General features: G+C 42.2%; 1 protein-coding gene and 1 long non-coding RNA gene across 3 annotated transcripts in view; one reads left to right on the top strand and one right to left on the bottom strand.

The window, feature by feature from the left end:
* The window catches only part of PPP2R2B (protein phosphatase 2 regulatory subunit Bbeta), a 91864-nt gene extending 73512 nt beyond the window's left edge, over positions 1-18352 (bottom strand). The window contains exons 1-2 of one of the 2 annotated variants that reach the window (XM_068698057.1): positions 18201-18352; positions 17982-18059 (exon numbers count right to left, since the gene is read on the bottom strand). In XM_068698057.1, the coding sequence (XP_068554158.1) occupies positions 17982-18059; positions 18201-18210 (88 nt within the window). In that variant the 5' untranslated portion in view covers positions 18211-18352. Of the gene's footprint in view, positions 1-13041; positions 13377-17981; positions 18060-18200 lie in introns of those variants that run through there. The other variant, XM_068698056.1, reaches the window with a different exon arrangement.
* Positions 12612-26621, top strand: LOC137864189 (uncharacterized). The gene is made up of 2 exons (XR_011101359.1): positions 12612-13099; positions 24329-26621. It is a non-coding gene; the product is annotated as an uncharacterized lncRNA (long non-coding RNA).
* Positions 26622-26893: the final 272 nt, after the last annotated feature.

Here is a 26893-nt window from a genome sequence, read left to right as displayed (position 1 = left end):
AGTGTGATGTTAAGCACGGAAGACCTGACTGTCTATGGGGACTCTCCGGACAGGAACCCAGCTGCCTTATTCCAGCAAGAGACATGTCAGTCCCTTGTTCTTAAGTTGTTTCTGTTTTTCCTAACTGGATTATTTGATTTTTTTTTTTCCTTCAATTATTCTATCACTTAAGACTTCTGATTAACAGTTTGGACAGCAAGAAGCCTAAGCTGCTATTGAGTTAAGCAGTCAGTTAGCTTGTTACAGTGGAATAACATCTAGCTACGTGGCAGCAAGTCAAAAAATGCACCTTGATGGTTTCTCTTCATGGGTTACTGCAGTGGTTTTGTTGCCATCTGCTTGTGTGTTGCTTTATCTTTCATATCAGCTGAGGAACATTGAATTTAAAGGCAGAAACACAGCAAAAATAAAAGGGAGCCTTCTGATCAGTATCTGCTGTTGAAAGCAAGAATGGCCACTTTGTTTTGTTCTGAAATTTCCTCTTCAGGCATGTTACTTAGAAACCAGGTTAAAGAAAAGCAATACCAGTTTGTGCAACTGTATTGACACCCCCCAGCAAACAAATACATCTCTCCAACCAACATGTTTCATTACCAAAAAGCCCCTTCCTAGCAGGGTGCAGACTGCACCCTCTGGCTTGCACATGTGCAGGCTGCTGCAGTTGCAAGATCCTTTCCAGTGCCAGTGCTTCCATAGCCCAAGTCCCTGCAAAACTGCTCCTGAGCCTCTGCAACAATTGCCAGGGAGAAACAGACAAAAACAGCTCTGGCTTTTAAGACTGTAATCTAGTCTGGACTGAGACAAAAACTCTAGGAATACCCATTGCAGGTGAAAGTCCAGCCCCTGGCATGGCCAGGATCAGGTACCAAAGGCATCTCAAGGTCACAGCCTTGCCAGTTGTGCCATTTGCAGAGGGCAAGCCCAGCCTCTATGCTTAAGGAATTAAAAAATAAAAATAAAAATCAACGAGCCACGAAGCAAAGGGAATTAACACTGCACATGAGCTGCTACAAGTCAGCTCTGCCCTGGGAATCATCCCCAGGCCCTGCGCAGTAGTGTGGCCCCCAGCTCCCTTTGCTGGAGCAAGCCCGGAAGCCTGCAAAGCTGCCCCCATACCCTGCACGCTCTGCAGCCCCCAGGGGGGCTGACCTGAGCACTCAGGGAGATGCCTGCCACCCCTGCCACCACAAGCAAGAAGAAATGCAGAAACTGCAAAACCAGCCTGGAAGCGCACCAGCCCTCGCCAAACCACACTGCAACACCGAGCACTTGGCACACCTTTCATACTCAGCACACGGCAAGCTTCCAGCCTCTGGCTGGCAAGATGAACTGACACTATTTATTTGGGTGAAAATACCACTTGTCTTTAAGGTGCGGAATTGATTCAAGGTATTACTAGAACAGGAGCTTGCACAGAGGGAATTTCCAGTACATTTTATATAAAGCATAAGGGAGCAAACACAGCTTAGAGATTTTCCTGAGGAAAAATAAAAGTTAATTGGGAAAAAAAAAAAAAATCCCCCTTGTCATAGTAAAAAAAAAAAAAAAAAAAAAAAGTCTAACAAAGACAAGAAATCAAGAGATGCTGGTCCTGTGGTCCTGTTCCTGATTCTGCCATGGATTTATTTTGTGATAATCTTGATCAAGTTGATTGATCTTTCAGATGATAGAGACTTTGTACCTAAGACACAAATAAGCAGCAGCAGAATGCTTGGTCCACATCCATGGATCAAAGATTTACTGCCCCAGGATGGCCAAGTCCCTCCACGCTCACTGCACGTCACAGGTGATTGGGGGGGTGCATTTACAGTGCCATGTAAGTATGTAAGTACCAAAGTACCACATACTATTTTAAATCACTTTACAGAAAGAAGAAAATGTGTTTTACAAAAAAGGCACTGCTTGTTCCATACAATTCAGCAACACACATTTCTTCTCTCTCTGGCTTAACGCCCCAGCTCACATCTGCTCCCAGCAGACCTGGTGTGAGTTACGGCAGCGACCGCTTCCCAGCAGCTCCCCGTGGGCAGGCACAGGGCTGGGCTAGAAGCTGGGGGTGCAGCGCTTCCCACCCGCCTCAGCCTCCTCAGCACACCCAGACCTCCTCCGGGGTCGATGCACGTCTCACGGCACGCTGCTGGCCATTAATCAGTGCTCAATGACAGCCCAAAGTCATTTCAGTTTTCATAGCACTGCAGCTCAAAGCTCGTGGTGTAAACATTGCTCAGACAGTGACTGGTTTAATAAGATCACGGTATTGACTGATTTCTACTTAAAGACAAAAAAATAGAGATGTTACAGTAGCTAAATCACTGTGACAGCGTCCACAAAAGAGGTATCCAGGTAACCAAGGTAATGGAATCCCTAAGCAGAAGAAAGAAGAAAATAACAGACTGATTTCATTAACTGTTAGAACTCAGGAGAGAACTTGCAGGTAGACAGATGAAGAAGAAAAGTATTGAAGAAAAAAAAAATAAAAAAGCAAGAAATTGCTCAGAAACCCAAGAACATCTCCTAATACTTAAAAAGATGACATCCTGATTAACAGTAATTACCTCATCCATTACATCTCTGACTGGAAGCATGCAAAGCCCAGCATTGCTTTACTCGAACACCTGCCCAGCTGAGCACCAGCTCCTTACTACACTTGCTCTTAGAAAGCTTTCATCCTTGTGTGCATGAGAAACACATGCCAATAGATTCAGAGAGATTTCCTACTCACTGAGATGATCAGCTCACGCCCAGCACATGGGGAGATGTGACATCTCCATCTTGTGGCTCTTTTATAGTAACTTCTAGGAGATGGGTTTTGTGGGATTCAGTGAGTTTCTAACGTGGAGACACCACACAGAATACATTCACCATACTATCTGCACCAGACAGCGATGCTCTGCTGGGGTTGGCCTGAGTCAGATCTACTGTATTTCTTTTTCAGCTACCTGAACGACTCCTCCAGGCCGTGCTCCAAGCCAGGTGTTTAACTTGAAAATTACTACAATCAGCAGAATAACCATTGCAACCCCATCCAGAACATGCTTAATTTCATCTCCAAAGCATATGCCAGAGTTGCATATCACTCTGGGTTAAGGGATGAGATACCCTCAGCACACAAAAAGGGAGCAGCTCAGCTCTGTGCAAGGTGACAGCTCTCAGACCGGGGCAGCAGGCAGCCAGCTGCGATCTCAGCAGTGCTGCTGCGAACATGGAGCACCTGCTCCAAACCAGCAGGAAGCCACGTTTGGCACAGTGAATGCTGCCAAACAAATGCAAGTGACGGCAGACTTCTCCCCTACCATTCTTGACTGTTCCTATGGCTTTCTCACCATTTCCACCAATTTCAAGGAAAAAAAAAAAAAAAAAAAGGCAATTAGATGTACCCTTTACTAAATATTTTTAAATAAATGTTCTAAACAGCCAAATATGTTGCTCTGAAAAACTAGGATATAATCAGCATGGGTTTATGCTGACTTCTGCCTTTATCAAAGGCAGCTTTATCAAAGCTGATAAAGCATTTATTTCCCAAATATAGCAAGATCGGTCTATGATTGCCTGTTTTTCTTTTATAATCCACATCAGAAAATCATTTAGAGTATAGCATCGTGGTTTTTTATATTGTTGTCAAATAGTCACTGGTGTAATACAAGCCTTTCACAAAAAGAATATGGTCTTGTATATTGTAATTACACCCGCACATCTTCACCACAATATCAAAACAGGTAAGTAATTTCTGAAACTTTTTTTTGGTGATCTTGCTTCAGCAAAGCTGCCTGCACAGAAGAGGAAGTTTAAATCTCAGACTATTGCTTTTGTGAATATTTTCATTGAGTCAATATACTTGGACTTGTGGCCCTTCTTGCACTCTGCCAACACAGTAACTTGAAATTCCTAGAGGGGTTCAGTAGAAAGAGCACAAAAATGAAGAAGATTCAATCTATTATTGGGTATTTACCATCTAGCTCTGCCAGCCCAGGATAGTAGCTAAGCGTGCCTCTAGCTCTTATCATAGTCCCTGGGCCGTAACTAGGGTTTGTGCTGAAGGTCGGCCTCCATGCTGATGGGGAAACGCGCCCTCACTGCGGGGCCACTGGGCAGGAGAGTGAGTTCAGCAACCCTGCCAAGGCACAGGACCATGACGTTGTGGTGAGAAAAACAGAGACGACTTCCCTGCTTTTTCCTTACAGGTCAGTCACCCTGACCAAACTCGCCATCCTGCCTTCCCCAAAAGTTCTTCACTGCATTTCAGTGCACAGAAGGAGAAAATGGATCTGCACTGAAGCACAGACTCCCAGCCAGCTGCTTTTCCTCTTTCTAGCTGAGGTTGCAGGGCTGCACAATCAGGTCTCTTCCGAGTGGGAGGATGACAGAAGGTACCTTTGTGCTGATTTGAGGGCTAACTAAATATAGATGACACAGGAACACTGGGAAGCTACAGCTGAATCCATCTGTAGTGACATAGCAGAAATATTTCTGGAGCCTTGGAAATACGCTCTTAACTGTGCTCCATGTTGTTGGAGCTGGTTTGACGTGTAAGCTTGCAGGAAGCATTAATACCAGGCAGCCAGCAGACCAAAGGTTCCAGTGTTTTTTGTTACAGTCTCTCCTGGGCCTGGCCCTCCTCCTGCATGGGCAACCTCTGCTTTTGCCCAGCCCAGTGAGAAGACTTGGTGGAGGACTTGTGCCCCTCCCCAAGGAAGCCTCCTCCCTCAGTGCCATGGGGAAGGAGTTGCAGGTCCCCACAGCCCGGCACTGGTACTGTTTTGTTCCTCCTGGAGACAGCAAGAGCTTGAGTGTGAAATTGAACAGTGAATGAAGCACAGAGGAATCATCCAGAACACTTTTTCTCGCTTTCAACTCTCTGCCCATCAAAATTCAGTGTATTAAGGAGAGAGACTTCAAGCTGAGTTCCTAATGACACACTAACATCTTTCAAAGTGGCTTGCACACTTTTTCCCCCCACTGGAAGTGCTCTAAGAGTATTACCATTCAGATAAAAAATATCTTACTTCATTCTGTGGTAAAAATTATACTGAAAGTATAAAATTACAGCTATGAAGCCCTGTATCTGTGACAGCAGCAACAGCCTTCTTTCTCTTTTATAAATTCCTGAAGATAGTATAGGACAAAGTAAAAGCCTGTAAGCATATATATATTAATATTTTTTTTTCTTTTCCACCCCTAAGAGGCCTTGACATGGGCAGAGGAAGAAAAAATGCAGAGCAAATGCAATTGCCACAGCCAAGGAAGTATATTTCCAGCTCCTGAGTTATTGCAACAAAAATGCAGGTGCACCAGCCATCCCTAATGCAGAAAACAGATCCATCTGCACCACTGATTTGTCTAAATACCAATAATTGTACCTGGCAGCTCTGGAGCTGGGCACCTTGCCAATTCGTGAGCAGCACAACTGCTATTAGAGCCCCCATCATATCCTGTTTGGGCAAAGTTGATCATTTCATAAAAGAAGTTCAGGCAGGGCCCTGCGCCTTTCCTTTCTCTCTTCATCTTTCACCACACGTCTGGCGCTAGGCAAGAGCTGCCTCTGGTACCTCAGAAAGACCCAGACAGCACTGTAACTCTACAAGAGTAAACACAAACGAGTAACTGGAAATGGACATAAAAGAAACAAGGCCTTAGGTCCTCTGGGAAGATAAACTGTTTTCATATACTATATTTCATGTTGACACCGTGCCTAATATTTTGGATAGGGAATTTGCCAAGCTACAATCCATTTCTTAGTGGCTGCACAAAATTAACTTCAATTACTGTCATGGAAAGAAAAGAGCAGGTGGTTGGATTCCTGCATGTGGTGCAAATTCTGATAAACATAACCTTCCCCTAATCTCAGTTCCTGATGTTCTTTTCTAAAAAACAAGGGTTGATAAAACACTTGGACAGAAATTAAAGAATTGCTAGATCAGGGAATGCAATTACTGTAGAAAGCTCAATCTTAACTCAGTGTTCTCCTCCATCAGCATTAAACTAATGGCTTCTCTTCATGTAATTAGAGACTATTAGTTACACCAAAACATATCTCCATACATACACAACGTTACTGTATCTCTAATGCATATACCATTTTGTAGTATTAAAGCTGCTTCTATTATAATGTACGCGGGTTTTACGCCAGGGTAATTCAGGACTTCAGTGAAGCTCCCAGCTGCTGGTGCCTGATTAACTCAAGTCAAAGCCATGAGAATGACTCACCAGAAAAATAAACACGCTTGTGGTATGCACATTGGGAACAAAACTGACATACCAATCCTAAAGTATAATATTCATCATAATACTTAAGATAACACCTCCAGAACTGAACTAGTACAAAATTGGCCATTATAGGTTCACTGCAGGCCAAGGCCTTTGGCTGTGGAGCCCTGCCATCTCAAGAGCACTCCAGAATCCAGACCAAGGTTTGTTCTGCAGAGTGCCTCTGCAGAGGCAATATGGAAGAAGAGAAGAGGACACAGAAGTTTGCCACTGCTCAGTTTACCACCTGGTTCCATTTAACTGATGGTTTAAACATCCAGGATCAGAGGCTTTAAAACACTTTAAACAGCTGCCACATACTCTTCCCCTTCACTTTGGTATTGCTGTTTCTTCCAGAAAATTGGCCTATTCCACGGATCTTAATAAAAAGAGAACTTATTATCTGTGGCGACTTATAGAGCATATGAGTAAATAATTATTATTTTTCACATCAATTAATCAAAAACATTCCAGAGGCTAAAATCTCAGCTTATAGAGGCTTCCTAATGTAAAGTTTAATTTTAAGGTGCCTCTGGCTGAGCTTTTATGTTAAAGACACCCCTAAAGTGATAGCCTCCTAGCTTATTCAGCACACCTTTGAGCTTTAAAATCAGTTCAAACAATAAGTGATTAAACACCCTGGCCTTCACATCATCTCAGCTACTGCCTCCAAAAATGCCAATGCAAAGGTTGGGCACAAACATAAGTGTAAAGAAACAGAGAACTCTCAAAGGCTTCAGAGAAAATTTACTTCAAGTATACTTGAACACAGGAATTGCTACATCCTTTAGTAGCCTTTCTGAGGCCAGGTAACCATTCTCACAAGTATTCTGGGAATTATTATAGTCTCAAAACTTTTAATTTTATAATAAAGTCATATTTTGTTCTCTGGATGACCCTGAAATTTGCAAGTATCAAGACATTCAGGAAATAGCCTACTTAAAAATTGGTTTCATTATGTAGTGTATTTTTTTTCACTAAAGCGGTGTGTCATTTTGAGCTAAAAGTCAGTTTCATAAACTGCATTGATTACTCAAGTGTGTGCTTATTGCTCACCTTGTCATTGAAAATTTTATAAATCAAGCACTGGATAATGTAGTTATCCAGTAATTTAGTATTAATGAGTTGAAGGTGAAAGTATTCCTAAAGCAACAGATGAACTCCCTTTAATTTATCCCATTAAATGAGCCAAGTTAGCTCCAGAGTTCTTACACCAAAGCAGATGCTTTATGACCTTTTAGAGCTCAGCCTTTGTCAAAATAGTGATACTGAATACAGACCACAGGATAGACACTTGTAAAATGTATTTGTGTGACCTAGAAAGATGAACAGAGCCCTCACACACCCGAATAGAAAGAGGTAAGGTTTAAAAGCACACAGAAGGACTCATCACACCCCCAGGCAAATCCAGCAGGCTTGAGCAGCATCACACCGCTAGCATGGTCAGCAGTGCTTGTAACAGGCAGTTGTGCATTTTACGTGACCCCCACTGCACACAGAGGTGATGACACCAAATCTGAAATGCAGTGGGGTCAGGGAAAAACAGGAGCTATTTAACTGAAGACTGGTGAGTAGCTGTGTCTTTCAAGGAGCAGGGATCAGAATTAGCTTTTGTGTTCTCTCATCTCTGCATGCACACTATACAATCTCCCCTAGGGCAAACCTATACTGCTGGCGGGAGGAGAGCTCACTGCCACCGACAGAGCTCCCCACATACCTACATCTGATTTGTGAGCAGCAGTGGGCACCATGCTGGGACTGGCCTGACAAAACATGCAGCACCCTGGTACCCCCCTTAGGATGACCCCAGCAGGCTCTGCCCTCTCTGAGAGGGATGAGAGACAAAGACTTTCTGTCCCCACATACCCAGCGGGGGGAGCGGGGCTGCTCTGCAGGCTGGCACCCACCCTCTCCACGCACAGACACTGCCCTGTGCTTCTGCTGCAGCTGCGGCTCATGCATAGCCCTCCCTGGGCACGGGCACCAGCCATTGTCCAGAGGTCTTAAAAGAAGCATTCAAATATATAATATTTATCCCATTGATTTATTTTTTTATTTTTATTTTTTAATCTGTTTATTCAACTGCCTTTTCAGCTCTTTCCCCCACTCAGCTCTTGAGCACTATGGCCACAGATGTTTGAACAGTGGCTGCTCTGCACTTGGAGCAGTTCACCAGGGTGACTGTTCAGAAGGAAAAAGAGCTGCAGGCACAGATCAGGACCAGTGGCTTAGAATAGAAAACGTCTGAGCTGCATTATTAGAGCGGCCACTGCTGGTTAGCAGTGGTGACAGCCGAACACGTGGAGCCCCCCCAGAGGCCTGTTGAAGGCAGGTGACACCGTGCCTCCCAGCCAGCGGCTGTGCTGGTGAGGTAGGAGGGTACCTGTGTGTGCCAGCGTGGCACAAAGGACTCAGAGCTGCTGCACATCTCTCTCTTTTGGGACAAGCTCCCACTACAGATCCCAGAGCCACCCCAGGAGCCCAGCCTGCACAGCCACCATGCTCAACTCTGCCCGCTGGGAAACCTGGACCAACTCCAGCAACTGCACGCAGCTGCAGCAGATGAAGGTACCTGCAGAGCCTACCTGGCCACTCCAAAGAGAATCCCTTGTCTTGGGCTTGCTTTCTGATTGCTCTTACCCTAAGCGTTAACACTGCACTGAAAATGACCCCTGGAGGAGAAGAAAGTAGGAAAAATGACAGAAGTTTTACTAAAGTTTTCAGGAGGGTGAGGAAGGCTGACAGCATAACATCTAACAAGCCTTTGTTTCTCACTGTCTAGGGTGCCATCTGACATAGCCATGACCATGCATGACAAACAATATTCAGTAGCACAGGAACTTATGACTTCAGCCAGAATTCCTCTATTGTGCCTAGAAAATTGGCCAAAGTAGGGGGACAGATTCATATAAAAGCACAAACGGATTTTGAGCTAACAGCCATTGACATAACACTAACACATCAGCAGGCTGGAATGCAGTAAACATGCAAGATATATTCTCTGCCAGGGACCAATGATGTTCTTAGCTACAGCACCAGTTCCCTTCCTGGCTATTCCACATTAAGGGAGAATAAAAAAGACCAGCAAGAATAAGAGAGTTCAGAAAGTTTTGTCTTGTGAATTTGACTGAACAAGATGAAATACAACATTATGATAAAGCCAACACTGAACAATTCTTCTGCAGACTATGTAGTGAAGACTGAATATCGCTTTAACTTGCAGATAAGCATTGTTAGCAATAAACAAACTTTAAGCATAAAAACAGCTCAACACTAGAACTGATTACCTGCAAAGGTAATTATCTGGCATCATTTGAGGTTTGACAAGAACCCATTAAACGTAGCTGCCTCACTAGAATCTGTTGCATACAAAGGTGAACAGACCTCCCAAGCTCTTACCAGCCCTCCAATCTTTTATCACAGCTCTGTGTTTCCACATTAACTGCAATAATTCTCTCTTATTATTGTCGCTGAAGTCTAGAGAGAAGCAATATAACATGACAGTTTTCTCCTGTATATTTCCTGCCATTCAAAAAAATCTCAAGTTTATTTATTAACTTATTGCTAAATTACAAGGGCCTATGGATCAGCTGGATGGGAGTAAGATTCCAAACCAAATTTGCCATGGATGAAGATATTTTATAAGAATCCCTGTACTACATCAATAGTACCAATAAGTACAGTTAATCCTGCTAGGTGACTCTCAAGGGACTTCTCAAACCATTTTTTCAAATTCCCTTCAAAAACACCATTATGAAGTTATCTTCTATTTATTCATTATCTCCTATCCATGTTTTCTTCTAGCCCTACCCCAATACTTTGATCTCAGGGCAACATGGAAAAATCCAGACCGTTGTATCAGCAGTCCCAATGAGTATAGTTCAGAATAGGTAAAATATTAATAATGCCATCTCCCAGAAAAGCCATGAAATGACTAATTTAATAGAAGTGCCAGATAACAGCTAAGAGGGCAGTAACTGCAACCATGATGATAACGTAATAAAGACAGTAGAGAGGTTAACTAATGAGACAGACCCAGATAATGCCTTGTAGTAATTGTATAGCAAAGACTTTGTTTTCCATTTCTGCAGCTGTGATTCATGAGGGTTGTTTGTTTTGTGTGTGCGTGTTTTTTTTTCCTTGCCCACTTGTTATTCTCTAACATGAGTCACATTTGTACTATTTCTCCCTTATCTGCATTTGACAACAGCTAAGATTAAGCATGGCAGGGTTTCCAAACCCTTCATTATCAGTGGTGGCTACTCCTTGATTGTACTGCACAGAGAAGTCTGCTTTACCCTTCATGTGCATCTCAGTTTCGGGTATATTAGAAGTCTCTTATTTGTATTTTTTCTATTTTCCAAACAAGTAAAGGTCTATCCCCAGTACAATGTGACACTGTCTCCCTCCTACCACACAAATAAAAAGAAAACTAGCTGGTATAAAAGTTCCCTATTAACAATCACAAACTTTGTGCTTGCACTTCTACTAATCATAATGTATTACCCCCCCCAACTTTTTTTTTTTCTAGTAAGCTCTTTGATTTAGTCACTCCAAGTTATTTGTACAAATAAAGAACGTGCAGGCATGAGATGCAGAGTAATGTCACACTCATGGTAAATTATTCAAATCAAGAAAAAATGAGATTTGTTGGTGCGGAGCAAACACTAGGTTTATTGCTGGCATCAATACTGCTTGTGATTCCAGACCTCCTACCAGCTCAACCAATGTCAACCCAATTGGAAAAAGTTTGGAAGTTACTGAAGATGTATGCAAGTTGTTGGTCTGACTGTCAAATGAATAATGCAGTTAAAGATCTCCTAAGCACATTAACAGGTTTTAAGGTTAAGAATTAAATGTTATGTCTAAACTTCAGTTGAAGCATTCAAAAGAATTAGTATTTCTACAGAAAAGCCAACTTTCCAAAACTGTGCTCAGAAAAGAACACAGAAATACATTCCTATTTAAGTTCTGGAAGATAAGCATATGTATGACTAAAAGTTTGACAATTTTGACCTCAGAACTCATTTCCCATCTTTGTGCTTGCTTCCTCATCTGCAGGAAAGGATATTGTTTTTGTAATTCAAAGGCATTTTTCCTGAAAGTTACTTAGCTAAGGATTTAAACAATCTTTGATATCCTTGGGTTGAACATGTTGCAAAAATAACAAACAAAAAAAAAGGCAGTTTTTGAAAAAAAAAAAAAAAATAAAAGCAGCAGTTATTTTGATCAGTGTATTTGTATTTATTCTGAATTCCCCCCCTTCTGAGAGACACTCCCCCACGTAGGTGCAGATCAACAGCCTCATTTATACACCAATTTATTTCACAGGAATCTTTTAAATAAATAACTGATAATAACATGGTGTCAAGTAGTCATTGCAATCACACAGGACAGCACATGGCGCGCCGCTCAGAAAGGAAAAGGGCTCTTGACAGAGGTATCTATCCTACATACGCTGCATTAAAGCTGAAACGTCTTTCAGACGTTCAGACGTAGTGTTTTACCAAACACCACAGAGAAATATCTAATTCAACCATCAAAACTGAAGACTTCTGAAATACTCCAGTGTGTGAAACACAGAATGCATTTCAAGCCACCCATAAAAATAGTTTCACTTGACAACAGTTATTTACAAAAAGCAAAATTAGGAACTCTTCTTAGGACCAAAATGCAAATACCCACAAACCCTGCCCCTTTTCTCTATTATCCAAGCCTTTCACAACAAGGAATTCAATACTTAAATATTAAGAATACTCTTGACAAATTTTCAAGGAGGAAAAAAAAAAAGAGTTTAAAGACTTAAATTGGCACTGACTCCCTCATCTGAGGGGTTAAAGATCCCTATAGAACCAATTGGAGAATATTTATGATTAAGTCCACTTTCTGGTACCCTGAGCAAAGACAGCACCATGAGGCTCATCTTCAAGCACAAGACAGCACACAACGTCCACAGAGCAACATTGGCCAATATCTATGTGTAGCTTAAAACGGGATTTGACTCCTAATTTCTTCTTAGTACCTTGGGTATGGGTAGCACCACGTAAAGAGGGACTTGTCAGTGACTGGGTTTATCTCCCCATACTAACTATGGCGAGGGCAAGTGACAGAAAGTGCTGTGACTAGGTCTAGGAAAAGTAGCATTGATCCTGCAGCTCTGTTGGGAACTAACTAGATGGTTCACAGAACTGCTGATCGTTCACACGCAGCACATGTGCATGCAGTCATATCACACCAGATCATACATTAGCATGAAAAAGGACTCCCTATGCGAGAAGCGTCACTGAAATCTCAGCGAGATGTAGACCTGATACTTTGCATTCCTGCCCACCAAACACCAAGTTCAAGCACTGTCGTAACACCCCATTTATCCCAAAGAGCTGCACAGCTGTTTTGCTGAGACCTGAGAACAGGCTTTACCGAATGAATGAAATAGCACAGACAACCAAATGCAGAAACTGCAGGAAATGATTTTTTAATTTTCTTGGAAATATACAGATGAATTAAGAACCCCAGTTACAAACTACATAAACTTGTAAAGCAATAGTTAGAAAGTCTTCCCTTAAGCCAGACCTGCTGCTTGCTAGTTTGCAAAATTAGCGCAGACTTGATAGTAAAACAAGTATTCACAGAAACAATCATTTTCTGCTAAGCCTCCGAACGCCTTTTAAGCTTTCTGCCGCCGTTTGAGCCTTCTCCTGCGATCAGCAGCACCGGTAAGAGCCGCTCCCGCTGCCGGCGGCCAGAAGCCGATTTCTGCCGCCGCGCCCCCCCCGCGCCGCCCCGGGCAGCCGGTACCTTCCGTGTGGCAGCTGCAGGACAGGATGGAGGTGGCAGGCCTGAAGATGTACGACAGGTAACGAGAAAAGCATTTCATCTTCCGGAAACGGTAATTAAAAAAGGGTAATAACACCATGTAAGGCTAAAAAAGGAAATCACTACAAATAAAAGGAAAACTTGCGGCAAGCCCGCCTCAAGCCATGAGGATCGTTCCGGTTTGCAGACGGCCTACATGGCGCGGGCAGGGGCTCGGGCTCGGGCTCGGGCTCGCCGCGGCGGCTGCCCGGCGGGGAGAGGGCCCCGCGCTGCCGGCCCGGCGGAGCCGCCGCGGCCCCGGCCCCGGCCCCGAGGCGGAGCGGCGCGGCGCGGAGCGGGGCCGCGCTGCTGACTCAGCCCGGCCGGGCGGCTGCCCCCGCTCGGCCCCGCGCGGCTGCCCCGCGGCGTCCCGCAGCGCCCCGCCGGCCGCCGCTCGGGGCCCGCTCTCGGGCGCATCCCCGCCGAGGCTGCGGGCGCTCCGGAGCGGGCGGCCGGGGAGCCCGGGGCCGTCTGCGCTGCTCGGCGCCGCGGCTCGCCCCGTGCAGGAGCGAAGCCCAGCCGAGCGATTCCCGCACCCGGGGATTTCCACGGCAACGCCGCTTACCGAGGACGCGTTGCCCCGGCGGGTCAGAGCAGCCCGAGCCTGGCAGCTTCACAAGTCTCGCTCAGCCCTCCCGCACTCCTAACGTATTCTGAGAGCAGGGAGTGACCAGAAGATGCGAAAGAAAAGAAACGCAAAAACCCAACACCACGCTTCGAAGCCACAGAATGCCAGTTGAGCCGTACAATAAAAATAGCTTTTACTATATTCTGGACTTTTCTGTAGCAGTGCCATAACCCACACTCCCCAGTACCCAGTCAGACTTGCACTGTTTAAGTGAAGGAGTTTTAAATCAATCTTTCTCATGTTTTCTGCAGCTGCAACACGGTTTTTAAGGCAGAAATATTTCACAGCTGAGTGCACTCTGGAGCAGCCTGCTCGGGTGCACGTAGTGGAAAATATCACGATATCAAGAGGGCAGCCTGGAAGGACATAACATGATAGTTCCTGATGCTCAAGTATCTTGTTTTTCTGATGTTTAATTACTCTATGGACAAGTATTTTGTTTTAGGACCAAATCACTCAACACTGTTGCCTTGTGGAGCACTGAGTCAGTTTGCTGTTTGGTTTCATCATCCCACTGCAGTCTAATCTTGCTGTCATTGTCAGATGACAGCACAACTGTGTTTTTACTGGAGAGATGCAAAGCACCTGTGGCAGTGAAGAGAGAAGCTTTTCATTTCACTTTAATCTCTTTATTCAAAATACCCTCTCTGGACTTGTAAGGAAAACTGCAGGTCTGGGCTGCAAGCCATGCAAAGCCTTCCTGCTTAGGGAGGAGAGCTCACTGCAGCTGCATCACGCAAAAGTGAAGGCTGCAGATTAACTACTATTGTGAATCACAAGTCCATTCCAGCAAACAGGTATGAAGGTAAAAGAGACAGGATTTTATAAAGCATTCTTCATGGCAGCAGCTACCTTTATATGTTTGTACATGTTCCTCACAGTCACAGTACTGAGCTCGTGTAACTTGCTGTGGTAGCAGAGGGATAGAAGTTTATTCCACCCCTGGAACTTAATTAAATAAATTGTGTGGTATTGACCTGTCTCCTCTTTCAGGAAGGGAGAATAAAAATGACTGCCAGTCCAAATCCCTCAACTGACCAGAAAGGGGCTCTCTTTGCCTCTGTGCTTAAGAGCCCAGAAAGATTTGTCCTAGCTCTGCTTCCTTGGTCACTCTCAGAGGTTCAGGAGGAGGACTACATTTCTTCCTAAAACCCTGTATCTCTCCTCTCTTTATGTCTGTCTTTTTAACTGTATCTATCTATCTATATGTGTATGTATATATATATATATATGGATACACACACATATACATAATCCTTGTAGTTTCTGTCTCTACCATCTAGTTATGCAAGCAGATACATTGCAGTCAGAGGTTATTCCAGAGGCTCTGGAATAAGTTCTGTCCACACAGAGCTGTGCATTGACTTGCTTAAGGTTTACTCAGAAACTCAGAACTTCTATTTCTCAGCTTGAAATAGAAGCCATATCCGAGACCTACATGTAGGATTGAAGTCTGTAAATGCTACGCCTCTCTTCCATATTGATGTAAATAGCTCCCATTGTATGACAGGAAAAAAAATATTTTTTCCACTTGAAAGTAGATATGAACATTCCCCAAGAAACAGATTAATTCCACCTCATTAAAATCATGTACAGAAGAAGGGCAATCATTATTGTGGCTTTGATCTATTTAAATATTTATAGTCAGTTTTTATGTTCCATTAACACACTGAGTTTCATTTCACATGCAAAAACCAGGATATTTATTCAAGCTCAATTAGCAAGCAACACAGAATTGAAACCACAATGTAAGAACACAAGCCAGGCTCTGAATCAGCTTGGTGAGCCCGCTAACAGTCATGCAACACTTAGATCTTTCATTTGGAGCTATTGTTTATACCTTTGGATGATATGGCAAACACAGACAATTGGAAGCAGATGTAATAAAAATCTCAGGTGCACTGGAAATGGCTGTTGGTCACAGCAGCTTGCTAGGACCTGATGATATTCCAACTGTAAAATATTCAAGACACTAGGTAAAACATCTGACTGCAGTAGGATCATTTTAATTTAGCCATTACTGTTTATGTGGCATTTCTCCACTTGATAACTTTGCTGTATATATGTTTTACACCTGAATAACTTAATATGACAAAGATTGAAGTGCTGAATGCCTGCATGCCAGTCATAAAGCCTGCACCAACCGTATGGTTGTATTCTCACAACAGTGGTAGTTCTACACTGCATATCTTGAGGCTCAAGCGAACTAGAGGAAATTTGACCTCTTAAATTTGCACAAATCTGGTGTCTACACCTGATTGCTAATTATCATTACATCAAAATAAGGCAAGATCTCTAAAATTGGTTTCCTGTTAGTAGTAATGAAATATAGTCAAAGCAGTGTGGCACACCAAAGAGAATCAGCAACATCATTTACTTCACATTTAACATTGAAAGCACTGTGTTTGTTAGAGCAGCTGAAAGATGTCCCAGGCCTCCCATCTATGCATAAAAGATCTCATTCATCCAGACAGTTGTGTTAGAGAGCTAAAGAATCCATTAAATCACTGGTTTCATCAGGACAAGCACTACACATTATGATACCATATTCAAAGACAAGGAAAGCAATAAACAAGAAAAGAACAAAATTATAAAGTTTGTGGGTATCTCTGTTTGTGTAGGCTTATGTGTGCATGGAAAAGAGCAAGCATACAGAATTATTCTCTGCAACATTTTAAAGGCAGAATGACACTGCATCCAGCTGAAGTAGGCAGGCTTTTCTAAATTTAAAGATGCAGAACACCATAAACATAATAGTAGCATCTCCTTTCAACTTACTGTACACAGCTTCAGGCATTCCAATAATTAATTAAATTGTAAATTCAGGATGCTTGGATGTTAACCAGAGTCCTGAAAGTCAGAAATGTGCCATAAACACTAGCATAAAGCTAACAAGTTGAATACAAACTTCTGGTAAAGTGGAGGCATCTGTGATATCAACATACATTTATGGTACAATTTATGTATATGTACATCTGTACACATACATGCCCATATTGTCATACAAACACAAACAAAAATGGCATAACAGCCGAAAACTCAAACCCATATATAAAATGTTCTCCAGAACTTTCTGCTCAGTCACAGTGAGGCCATTTGCACATGTTGATGAGATCTGAAAGACCAATTTGACCACTTTTTCCTTATGGGTTTCACTGAATATAGCCTTTAAAGTATTATCTATCAGCCTCTTCTGTTCTGTGACTCCAAGATACCCCAAGAAAAAATTGCAGGAGCCTTTCCTTGACATCATGTCTCTGGATTTCTTCAGCTTATAGCCTGTAGTTGATAACTGCTCTGCACATAGGAAGACTGAATTTCACCATTGTTTATCTGGACACTCTACAGCACAAAACCATTGCCTGTACTGGGAGGGTTAGGAGAAGAGGGATGTGATAGAGAATCACATCTATGAGGGTTAAAGTACATACAGGGAACAAAATGTGAAATGGGGGGAGGAATAAATTAATGGGTTAACAATCAATGCTGTACAAGAATGGAAGATGAAAATAAGAATATGTAGGAAAATACCCAGCATGAAGCTAAACACAGAGGAGTGGTCCTATAGGAGGAACATGAAAATATTCAACTTTAAGGGCAGGAAAATTGAATGGATTTATTTCTTATCAATCCATATTTTTTGCAATCCACATGTTGGCTAAACACAGAATGGTTACGCTTGCAGAAAGAGAAATGTCTAAGTGATTTAGGAACACAAACCACCCTGAATGTTTCTGGGTGTGAAGGGGGATGTCTTGGACTCATAAATCCCCCAACCACCTGTGCTAATTCCTCCTACATAGATATCTATCTGTGTAAGTGTGCACAGTGCAATTTATTTTAACTCCCAATACAAGGATGAGCAGCAAGTTAATATTTATGTCACCCAGAAACAGAACCCAACTGATTCCTATAAAGGATGTTATGGTGGGAGAGGCGGTCTCATAATTCCCTGAAACATTCATGTAAATAAAAGCTCAAAGCCAAGGAAAAGTTATTTTAAAGATTATTGATACTGTTAAACCAAAATGCCTTCAAACAAATATTTCAAGCAATAGCTAATATTAGTTATTCATCTCTTTAAATGCACAAATACATAATGAAAGCAGAAGAGAAAAAAACTGTAACTTATCTCTTTGCCAGCAGTTTCACCCAACAGCATGCATACAAACACCCTGCACATTGATTGAGGCAAGAAGTACATGACAGACAAGGTTTTCTGATCACAGCAACAAAAAAGGAAAAATAAACCTACCTTCTGTCACTCCGATATCAATAGTTCCTTTTACTTGACTAAAGCACCACAGTACATCCTGCATGAAGTTTTCAAATCCTGCCAAGGAAACATGCAGAAAGAAGATAAGATGCAACCACTTTTGTATGTAGCTTGCCCTTATTTAAACAAACACAAACATATATAATAATTGGCACATAAATATCTGCAATCCCTGCATGAAGAGAAATATTTTCTCACCTGGTATCATTCTTCCATATAAAATGCAAAGCTAACGCTGCAAAACTAAGAACATTACGCCCGCATTATGAATTGCCCGTCTGTCTGTTTTCTCCATACCATGTTAGGGCTATTTCAAAAATGGTGCAATTGGAGTCAGTCCCCTCTACATCACTGGCAGCATCGCAGAAGAGTCAGGAGGCCCTGTAGTCACAGCCTTTGTCACAGCCTCTCTTCATCAGAATGCTAATGGCCCCAATCATTTCCATTGCTGTTAAAGAGAGACTGAAACAGACAAAAGGATAACTACTGCTACTATGATTTTTTATTTTTTATTTTTTTTTTTTTTTTTCCAGTTTATGGACAGTCTAGTTGTAAACTGCTTGGTAACAAATCCCATCAGAAGCCGCCTTACAGCACATCAGAATATTGTCAAAATTTGCCTGGAATCAGAAGGGCACTGTAGTTGCTTTAGAAGAATACTACAGTCATATCTATTAGACGGCACATTAGTAAGCTGTAGCTCTCTCACATTTTCGCTACTGTAGTAATGCTTTGTTAAGACACTGAGAGAAATTGGGATTTTATCTACTGCTCCTCATTTTCTTGACAGCTCAGCAAAATTTGCCTTTATGTAATGCAGCTTTCACTATAACACAAAAAATCCACAGCCTCAAAGGCTTCCTTTTATCCAAACATACATTTTATCTCAAAGCACTTGCCAAACAAGAAGAAAGAAGCACAATGAAAGAAACTGGTCAGTAACAAGTAGTGTATAATGCTGACACGCTGAGCATCAGGGTTGGAAAGCTCAGCCACTTGAAGCTTCTCTCTGTGAAAGAACAGTTTGGTAAAAACATTTGAGATCCTATCTATTTCACTTGTCACTGTTTACATGGTAGGAAATTTACAGTTAGGATCAATTCCTAGCACTTTCAGACATGGCAGTTTCTCACTGCCTATAAAATAATGATATATTGCCAGTAGGAAAAAGTACCGTAATAGAAATGAGGAAAAGATTCAGAATTCCTCTGCATTACTAATGCACTAGTGTAACTCTCTTGCTGGATAACAGCCAATGTAAAGTTTCATTTTTTATTTTTTTTATGTTTCATTAATTTCTTAATTCTCAACAGAGAAATTTTGTAGTTTGAGGGTAGGCTCATCTCCCAGAAGAAAAGCTGTTTTTTAAATCAGAAGATAGGAGGTCTTCCAGATGTTTACACACTTATCGAAACATGAAGGAAAAACAAATTTTAAAACTACAGAGTTGTGGGTTTCTTTCCTTTCCTTTCCTTTCCTTTCCTTTCCTTTCCTTTCCTTTCCTTTCCTTTCCTTTCCTTTCCTTTCCTTTCCTTTCCTTTCCTTTCCTTTCCTTTCCTTTCCTTTCCTTTCCTTTCCTTTCCTTTCCTGTCCTGTCCTGTCCTGTCCTGTCCTGTCCTGTCCTGTCCTGTCCTGTCCTGTCCTGTCCTTATTTATTGCCAACATTTGTCTTTCATTTAGCTGTGGTTTTAGCTGGAAGGTGTTGTGTACAGCTGAGTGTTAGTGTATGTGAAGGGAGTTGCAGATCTTGAGTAGGTTGTCAGCAACAGTTGTCCATGCAGAAAGGGAAGCCAGGTAGCCAGAGCTGAGCTGTGCGCAGTGCTCAGAAAACGCAGGCCAGGCCAGGCCAAATAGAGGAACTTTCCTAGCCCCAGCAATGCCTTGGCAGTCAGATTTCAGAGGTACAGTCTTGACAGAGAGGGAGAAACAGCACTGGAGTCCTCTCAGGTGGTCTGTCTGGTTTCACCATGACTAGATTTACCCTTTAAGGAAAAAACTATAATGCTGAAATGACTTCCTTTCACAACAGACGGTTTTTCAGATTGCCACGAAGATGACTTTTTCTAAGGGAGTATGTTTCCCTGGCTCATGTTTACTAAGACTTCTCCCTGATGGATAGGAGGGAGAACATTTTTGCAAGTTAGTTCATACAAATCAACAGCTGTTATAGCATTTTTTCCCCCTGGAGATTTGAAGTGTGAGTTATAAAAACTGGAAAGCAAACATGGCAATTAAGCCCATCTGAGACAAGAATATTTTTATGTGTGTTTTTCTTTATATGATCATGACAATAATAAGTTCACTGATTCTCTAACCTAAGCAAATCAGTAAAAAAAAAAACTCATTTTCTAATTATGGTGTTAAGGTTTATGTCGTCATTATTTCCTTATTGTTTGTAAGATTTTTACTATTTATTGGTTAGACACCACAGGAACACTGTAAGGGTTAGACTCTCATGTTACTTCGATAGTTATCATTTGATAGTGTATCTTCAAAAGACTTTGTTTTTGTTCAGTGAAGAAGTCAATGACTTGCTGCATTCCTAGTTTCTTTAATTTAAGTTACGGAGTTTTGCGTAAAAGTGGACATGAATATGTGCAGTAGGAATTGCCAAGCTCCAAGTTAAATCTGCCACATCACCGTTACTTCTCCTGAATAACTACCAGATTTATATGTTTTCTATGTATTTCTGAATAACTACCGAATTTTCTTCATGTTTTCAAAGCATTTCTCATGCTCAGCTGCTGCTGAAGATGTGCATAAAGGGTTTTGTGCAATAAGGATGGGAAGTTGGATATGTGAACACTTCAAAATGCTAAACACCTACAAAAGAAAAAACATTTATTTCATTATATAAAATCATGAGCACGTGATGATGCAAACAGTTTTTACAGCTGAAATGTAACTGCCTCACACATGTCCAAGACACTGAGAAAAGATCTCAGTTTGTAATCTCTCCCTCCAATGGCACAGCCTTCTCTCTTCTCTAACAATTGAATTCAGGCAGATATATTAAAACGTGCCTGAATAACTGATCAACATCTTCTTAGCATTCAAGTAATCCCTATATGGTTGGGTGTAAACTTGCGGGAGCTTTGCTGTGAGCCCAGAAATAATACAAATAATAGAGCTGGTTAAAGATGTGCCAGCAAAGCCTTATTAAACACTTCCAGGAACAACTGCCCTTAATCCACAGCAGAGCCTTGGAAAAAAAAAATATATCATCAAAATGTATCCCTGAAACCTGGTCATGCTTGGATAGCACACACTGCAGAGGGCGTGACAATCCCCTCGCTCTCGCGCCAGATGCTGTGCCTGAAACGTCCGCAGCTATCTGAGCACTCATGGCCCCAGGAGGACTGCTTTGGAGGTCATGGTCGTGGTCAGACATTCTGACAGCAGCTCACTGTAACTTGATGTCTGATGTTCAAACACCTAGGGGGAGTTCGTACTGAAGGAAATAAATTCAAGGGAAAGCTGTGAGGGGAGAGGGAGATGGTGAGGATGAAATAGCTGAATGCAGGCAATGGAAAGATTGAAGTTTTCTGGAAGCTCTGTAATGCTTGTTAGAGATCAGATGGAAGGTTCAGGAAGAGCAGCAATACCCACATCAAAATGCTGTGCAGTTTTCAGAGTTCTGCCTAGAATCTTCCCTTTTATAGATATCATTGGTGTTTTTATTTTGCCCAGCAGCTTTTGCCAGGACTTGCTCCTGTCCTCAGTCTGGTAGTTTTCACATTTATGCCAGGGATCATTTATTCCTGCTTTGTGCTGGTAGTGCTGGGAGCAAGCAGACAGGCTTGGTACCTCCTGGCTCCTGGAGGACAAGTACTACGATATACAAACTAGGTTGGAAATACAGCCTTTAGTAATTGAGTTTGGATTTGATGTGGAGGACACATTGATTTAAGGAATGCTATCATCTTTTTTGTGCTTTACTGCTGACTTCAACCAATTCCCTGTGAACCATGTAGAGTTTGTATGCTACCCATCTTCTGTAATTCTTGGACTTGTTTCTTTTAGAACACCAATTCTTGCTGGGAGATGATTTCACTAGCGAAGTATTGTGATTATGATGTATTTAAAAAAAAAAAAAAAAAAAGGAATTTTTATTCTAAGGAGTTGAAGAACTCCTCAAAATCAAATGTGCTTGGGGAAAAGCTGCACATGAATATTGAATGGTCTTCTTATGTCAGCTGCTAACTGCATTGCATTCAGTTCTGTAACTAAATGAGTCATGAATGTTGTGTAACAGTGGGAGAGCATCTATTTGAATTGACAGTCTATTGATGCTGGTGGGACTGGGTGATGCACGCAGAAAGAGAATGTTCCCCCATGTGTCTGAGAGGGATATGTAGAAGTTAAAAGGAGGGGAAGTAGCAATAATTTTACTTTCCAGCCCACCTAAAGACACGTGATGTAACCATAAAACAGAACTGACTTTGGTGTGCATCTGTTTTCACTGCTGTAAAACTGATCTCAGTATTTATCAGAGTAATTGTTAATTTTTTAGCTCCTTGGAGAAGAACTATTACAAAATCACTGATTATTTTTTCCCACACAGTTAGTCATAAAGTGTTCATTTCTGTGGACACGTACTTAAAATTTATGTTTCCATGCTCTGATTTTTTCCCTATTTTTTTTTTCAAAGAGCAACTATTATAAACATTTTTTTTTAAATCAAGAAAATGAAGATTAGATGACATTATGAGGTGAGAGAGAGAGAGAGAGAAATACACTGAAGTGGATTTCCTTTCATATCTGTGCATATCAGAAAACAGACTCAAATTTTTCCAGATATAAGTAGGGATGGCCTGTGCAAACTAGAGGAAGGGAACATGTGTAGCATAACCTACTGTGCAAACAATGCTGAAGTTAAGAGAGCCTAAAGTGAGAGTGTTAGGATTCACATGTTAATTAATCTTGCATTTACTGTTTATGCTACACCAAAGAGAGATTTTGGGATATACATGTGGCTTTCAGGTTTATGGACTTAGTACTGGAAACTTAGGAAGATGATCAACTGCATCTCAGCTGTAACCCTCATTCAGGTTCATACACACAGATATATTGATATTTGAGCAACCTGATCTAGTGCTAGGTGTCCCTGTCCAGGTCAGGAGTTGTAGAATTAAATGACCTTTAAGGTCGCTTCTAACCCAAACCATTCTATGATTCTATATTAATAAGATTTCTGGCAGGATTTCTCATCTTACGTGTGCCCAGTAGGCACCGCTACCTGCAATAATGCATCAGGAAGAACAGGAATCAAAGCAAACTACTTGAAGATGGTATCCCACTGGAAAACATTTAACCACAGCTCACACCAGAGGGGTTAAAAATGTTCCAGGACTAAAAAGGTCCTGGGTTTTGCCTGCAGAACAGCATCATGATGCAGCAGTAAGAGCTTGTCATATGTGTATTTTCTGAAGGGCAGATGAGGAGGAGAAGAGAGAGTGCTACATGATGCTCCTCTGTAGACCTCAATATGTGAAATGTACCCTGCTAATACACAGGACATCAGCTTTTAGTCTGAGTGGGGCACCATCTGATATATATGACTTGTATATTTACATTTCCATTAAGGGAGAGGGAGGGAGGAGAGCTAGAATAGGTCAGGGGATTGGGGAAGGGAAGCAATCCTGGCTCAGGGTCAATAAAAGTTCTGTAGTAATTCTTTGCATTATGTTCTCTAGGAAAAGTGAAATCATATTTTGAATGGTGTGCTGGTTTTGGGTTCTTCCTCGCTCCCTCGGGAAGTATTGTCATGAGAGTCATCTCTGATCTGCAGCAGAATTAAAGGTTTGGAGTCTTTGGGATGCAGGGAGCTGCAGAGCCAGCTGTTCAGTCCTCCAGCTTCTGCTCAGAGCTCCCCTGGCAGTGTGCTCCGCTTCCATGATGGGTCCCCTGGGATCTCACTGCTCATCTGGGACATGTGTTACCCAGCATGTCTGTAAAAGCCTGGGAACTTTATCAAAAGATGTATTTTAACTTGCTATATTACCTTATACCCAAAACCTCCTCTGTTATATAGGCTGGAAATAAAAAAAAAATATTATTATTATTATTATTAAAAAAAAAAAAAAAAGCAATCTGCAAAAGTGGTATTGGTAGGGTTTCCTGAATGACAAAAGTTCACAAGTGAAAAAAAAATATTGGTACTATTTTTGCCATAATGGCATTTCTTTCTCTGATGGCTGCTGGAAGGGGGAGCATTGCATATTTCTTCTAATTGGGGGAAAAAAAAAAAAAAAAAGAAAGAAAAAAAAGAAAGTTAACCTTGCTACTACATTAATACTGCAGTTTCTTATGTGCTCATTTTTCAGGTTAAAGGTAGCTGAAAACACGTATGGAAAATGTGATGCCCTTCACCATGATTTCTTACAATTCTGTCACAAATCAAAACTAGAAAGGCAAAGAAGCCTCCAGTCAGTCCGATTCCCCTCTTGGAGATACTGGAGTAGAAAACAGCACTTTGCAAATCAGCTGCTGTCTCTCTGTGAGGATCTGTCGCTTTCAGATTTGCTGCTTGACTCTTAGGCTTGAATAACAGACCTGCCCTGGATTCTCCTCTCATGAAGTACTATTTACAGTGCCACAGTGACATGAAGCACAGAGCTGCATCTGTGACCCCCAGCTGCCTCGATCTTCTGTGCAATGTTCATCGCTCTCAGCAGCATCCTACACCCCCAAGGCATTTCTAGAGGTGGACCATTTTGACATTTGAGGCTGAAGTTAGTAATTGTATCTGTCAACTATATACTAAGAAACTCTCCAACCCCTAAAAGTTGGTGGTTTTTTTCATTGTTTAGTTTATCCATCCTTGTCTAGAGCTTTCCAAAGCCTTTTACTCAAGAAAATGCGTGATGTTGACACAGTTTCACAGGATGTGCTGAAGACAGTGATGTTTTTGTGCGGTCATACTCAAAACTGTGTCCCAGCAGAAGGCGTCTCCTCTCAGGAGACTAAGGATTTTGCTTTTCTTTAGCTCTTTAGTTGTTTGTTTGTTTTTCAGCAAATCCTGCCTCTGACGGCTTCCACAGACCCTTCAGAGGAGCCACCGCGCTTCCCCCCGCTCTGGCCGGGCGCGCCGCGGCTCTGCGGGGACCCCTGGCGGCGGCGGGGGGGCTGCGGGAGCCCTCTGCGGGGCGACAGCTCGGGGACACCCGCTGAAGATCGCAACGCTCAGCCTGCCAGCTGTGCGTGCCCGTGTCTCTGCCTTTGAACAAGCGGCCACCCATGAGAATTGCAAAGCATTCAAAACGCCTCTAATTCAGTAGAATTTGGGTGCTCGTGAAAGTGAGCCCGCTTTAACCGTAAGATGCCAGCAACGGATACCCAAATCTGATGTATAGAGATGCTAAATGCTAAACAGCACCAGAGAGCTACAGCTGATATACGGATGCTGATTAAAATTTCAGTTATTTTAGGGCTTATGGTTACAGGAAATACATACTGTGAATGAGGCTGAACTTGTAAGCCATTGCTAAAAATGAGTTTGTTACTTGGAAAAAAAAAAAAAAAAAAAAAGAAAAAAAAAAAAGTAGTTTGCTGAATAGTTACAACTAGAAGAGTTAAAATATACATGTGTTAATTCTGTGGAGATAATTGGATGTTCTTCTCTCTTGGCCTTTGCAGAGCTTTTGGGGTCTGTCATGTGTGCAAGCCAGCGGGCGAGAGGGGAAGGATTTTGGTGTGCCACTGACATCACAGAGCACGCTTGATTTGTCGCACTTTCAGAGAAGTGAGACCAGCTTTGCCTCTTCTCCGTTAGAAGGCACCAGAGCTCTACTGTCGAGAGCAGTGTTACTCCGGTGACACCAAGCAGGAGGGAAGCTGGCAGTGGCTGTTCTACCTCACTCCACCTGCATCACTTCCTGAGTTTCTGCCTGGTGTGGCTCACACAGGCATGTCCCACTGCCGTCTGCTCTCCACGCTGAAGCCTCCAGAAAATTCATTTCTGCTTCCCAAATCTGATGTGCGACCAGGAGCACACCTTTCCCTGGTTCCCTGAGACGTCCTTGCACAGTGGGAGCCTGCAGTGGGACAGGGTTTCTGCTGCTGCTGCGTGCCTGAATCCAGACCTCCTCTCAGTTGTACACTCTTGGGTCTACTTGCTGAGAAGTGTTGGTTTTATTATTGTGAGTCAGTTATAAGAACCCTGCGGAAAACCTACACAAACGATTCTGACACCAGCTTTGAAGTCTGTTTTGGAGATGTAGCTGGTAGGTACACAGAGGCTAGGTGGTAGCTACATTTGCCTTTCAGGCAAGTAGTTCTCTAGATTCAGCAGTGACATTTCTGGATCTCATATAGATAAGAGCATATATATCTCATATATAAGAGCAAGCCTATTTCCAGCATTTTCCTCAAATTCTGAAGTTGGACAAATGGGTGTCAATAGAAGTGAAAGAAGAATGTGTCTGACTGCAGATAATGGGAAAGAGAACAGCACTTCATTATTCCCTAACCTGTCTGTACTCAATGCCCCTTTTTTGTGCAGTAGGTTCGTAGCATGTTACATAGGTAGGTGAATTAGATCAGTAAATGGATGTCTGCTTTTCGAACAAAGTCTCTTTATCTATTCCCACTGAAAAAAATAAAATAAAATAAAAATGCTGTGCTTAGGACATGCCTCATATTTTTGAGTTGACAAAATAAGAAAGCTCCATTTCTTTCTTAAGAAAACTGCGGGATTTTTTTTTATTTTTTTTTATTTTTTTTTTTTTTCATTTTTTTACATGTGCCCTCTTTTTTTGGAGATTGAGCATAGTTCCACTGAAGGGGATTAGGCTCTCAGTTTACCACAGAAAATTAATCCCATGTCACCTTTCCATGGGGACCAAGCTGAGCAGTGCATTTCTCCTTCCCTCCCCAGCAGCAGCTTAGGA

This window comes from Anas acuta, chromosome 14 (genome assembly GCF_963932015.1).
Source record: "Anas acuta chromosome 14, bAnaAcu1.1, whole genome shotgun sequence".
Taxonomy (NCBI): Eukaryota; Metazoa; Chordata; class Aves; order Anseriformes; family Anatidae; genus Anas; species Anas acuta.
This window is presented reverse-complemented; position numbering and strand designations above follow the sequence as displayed.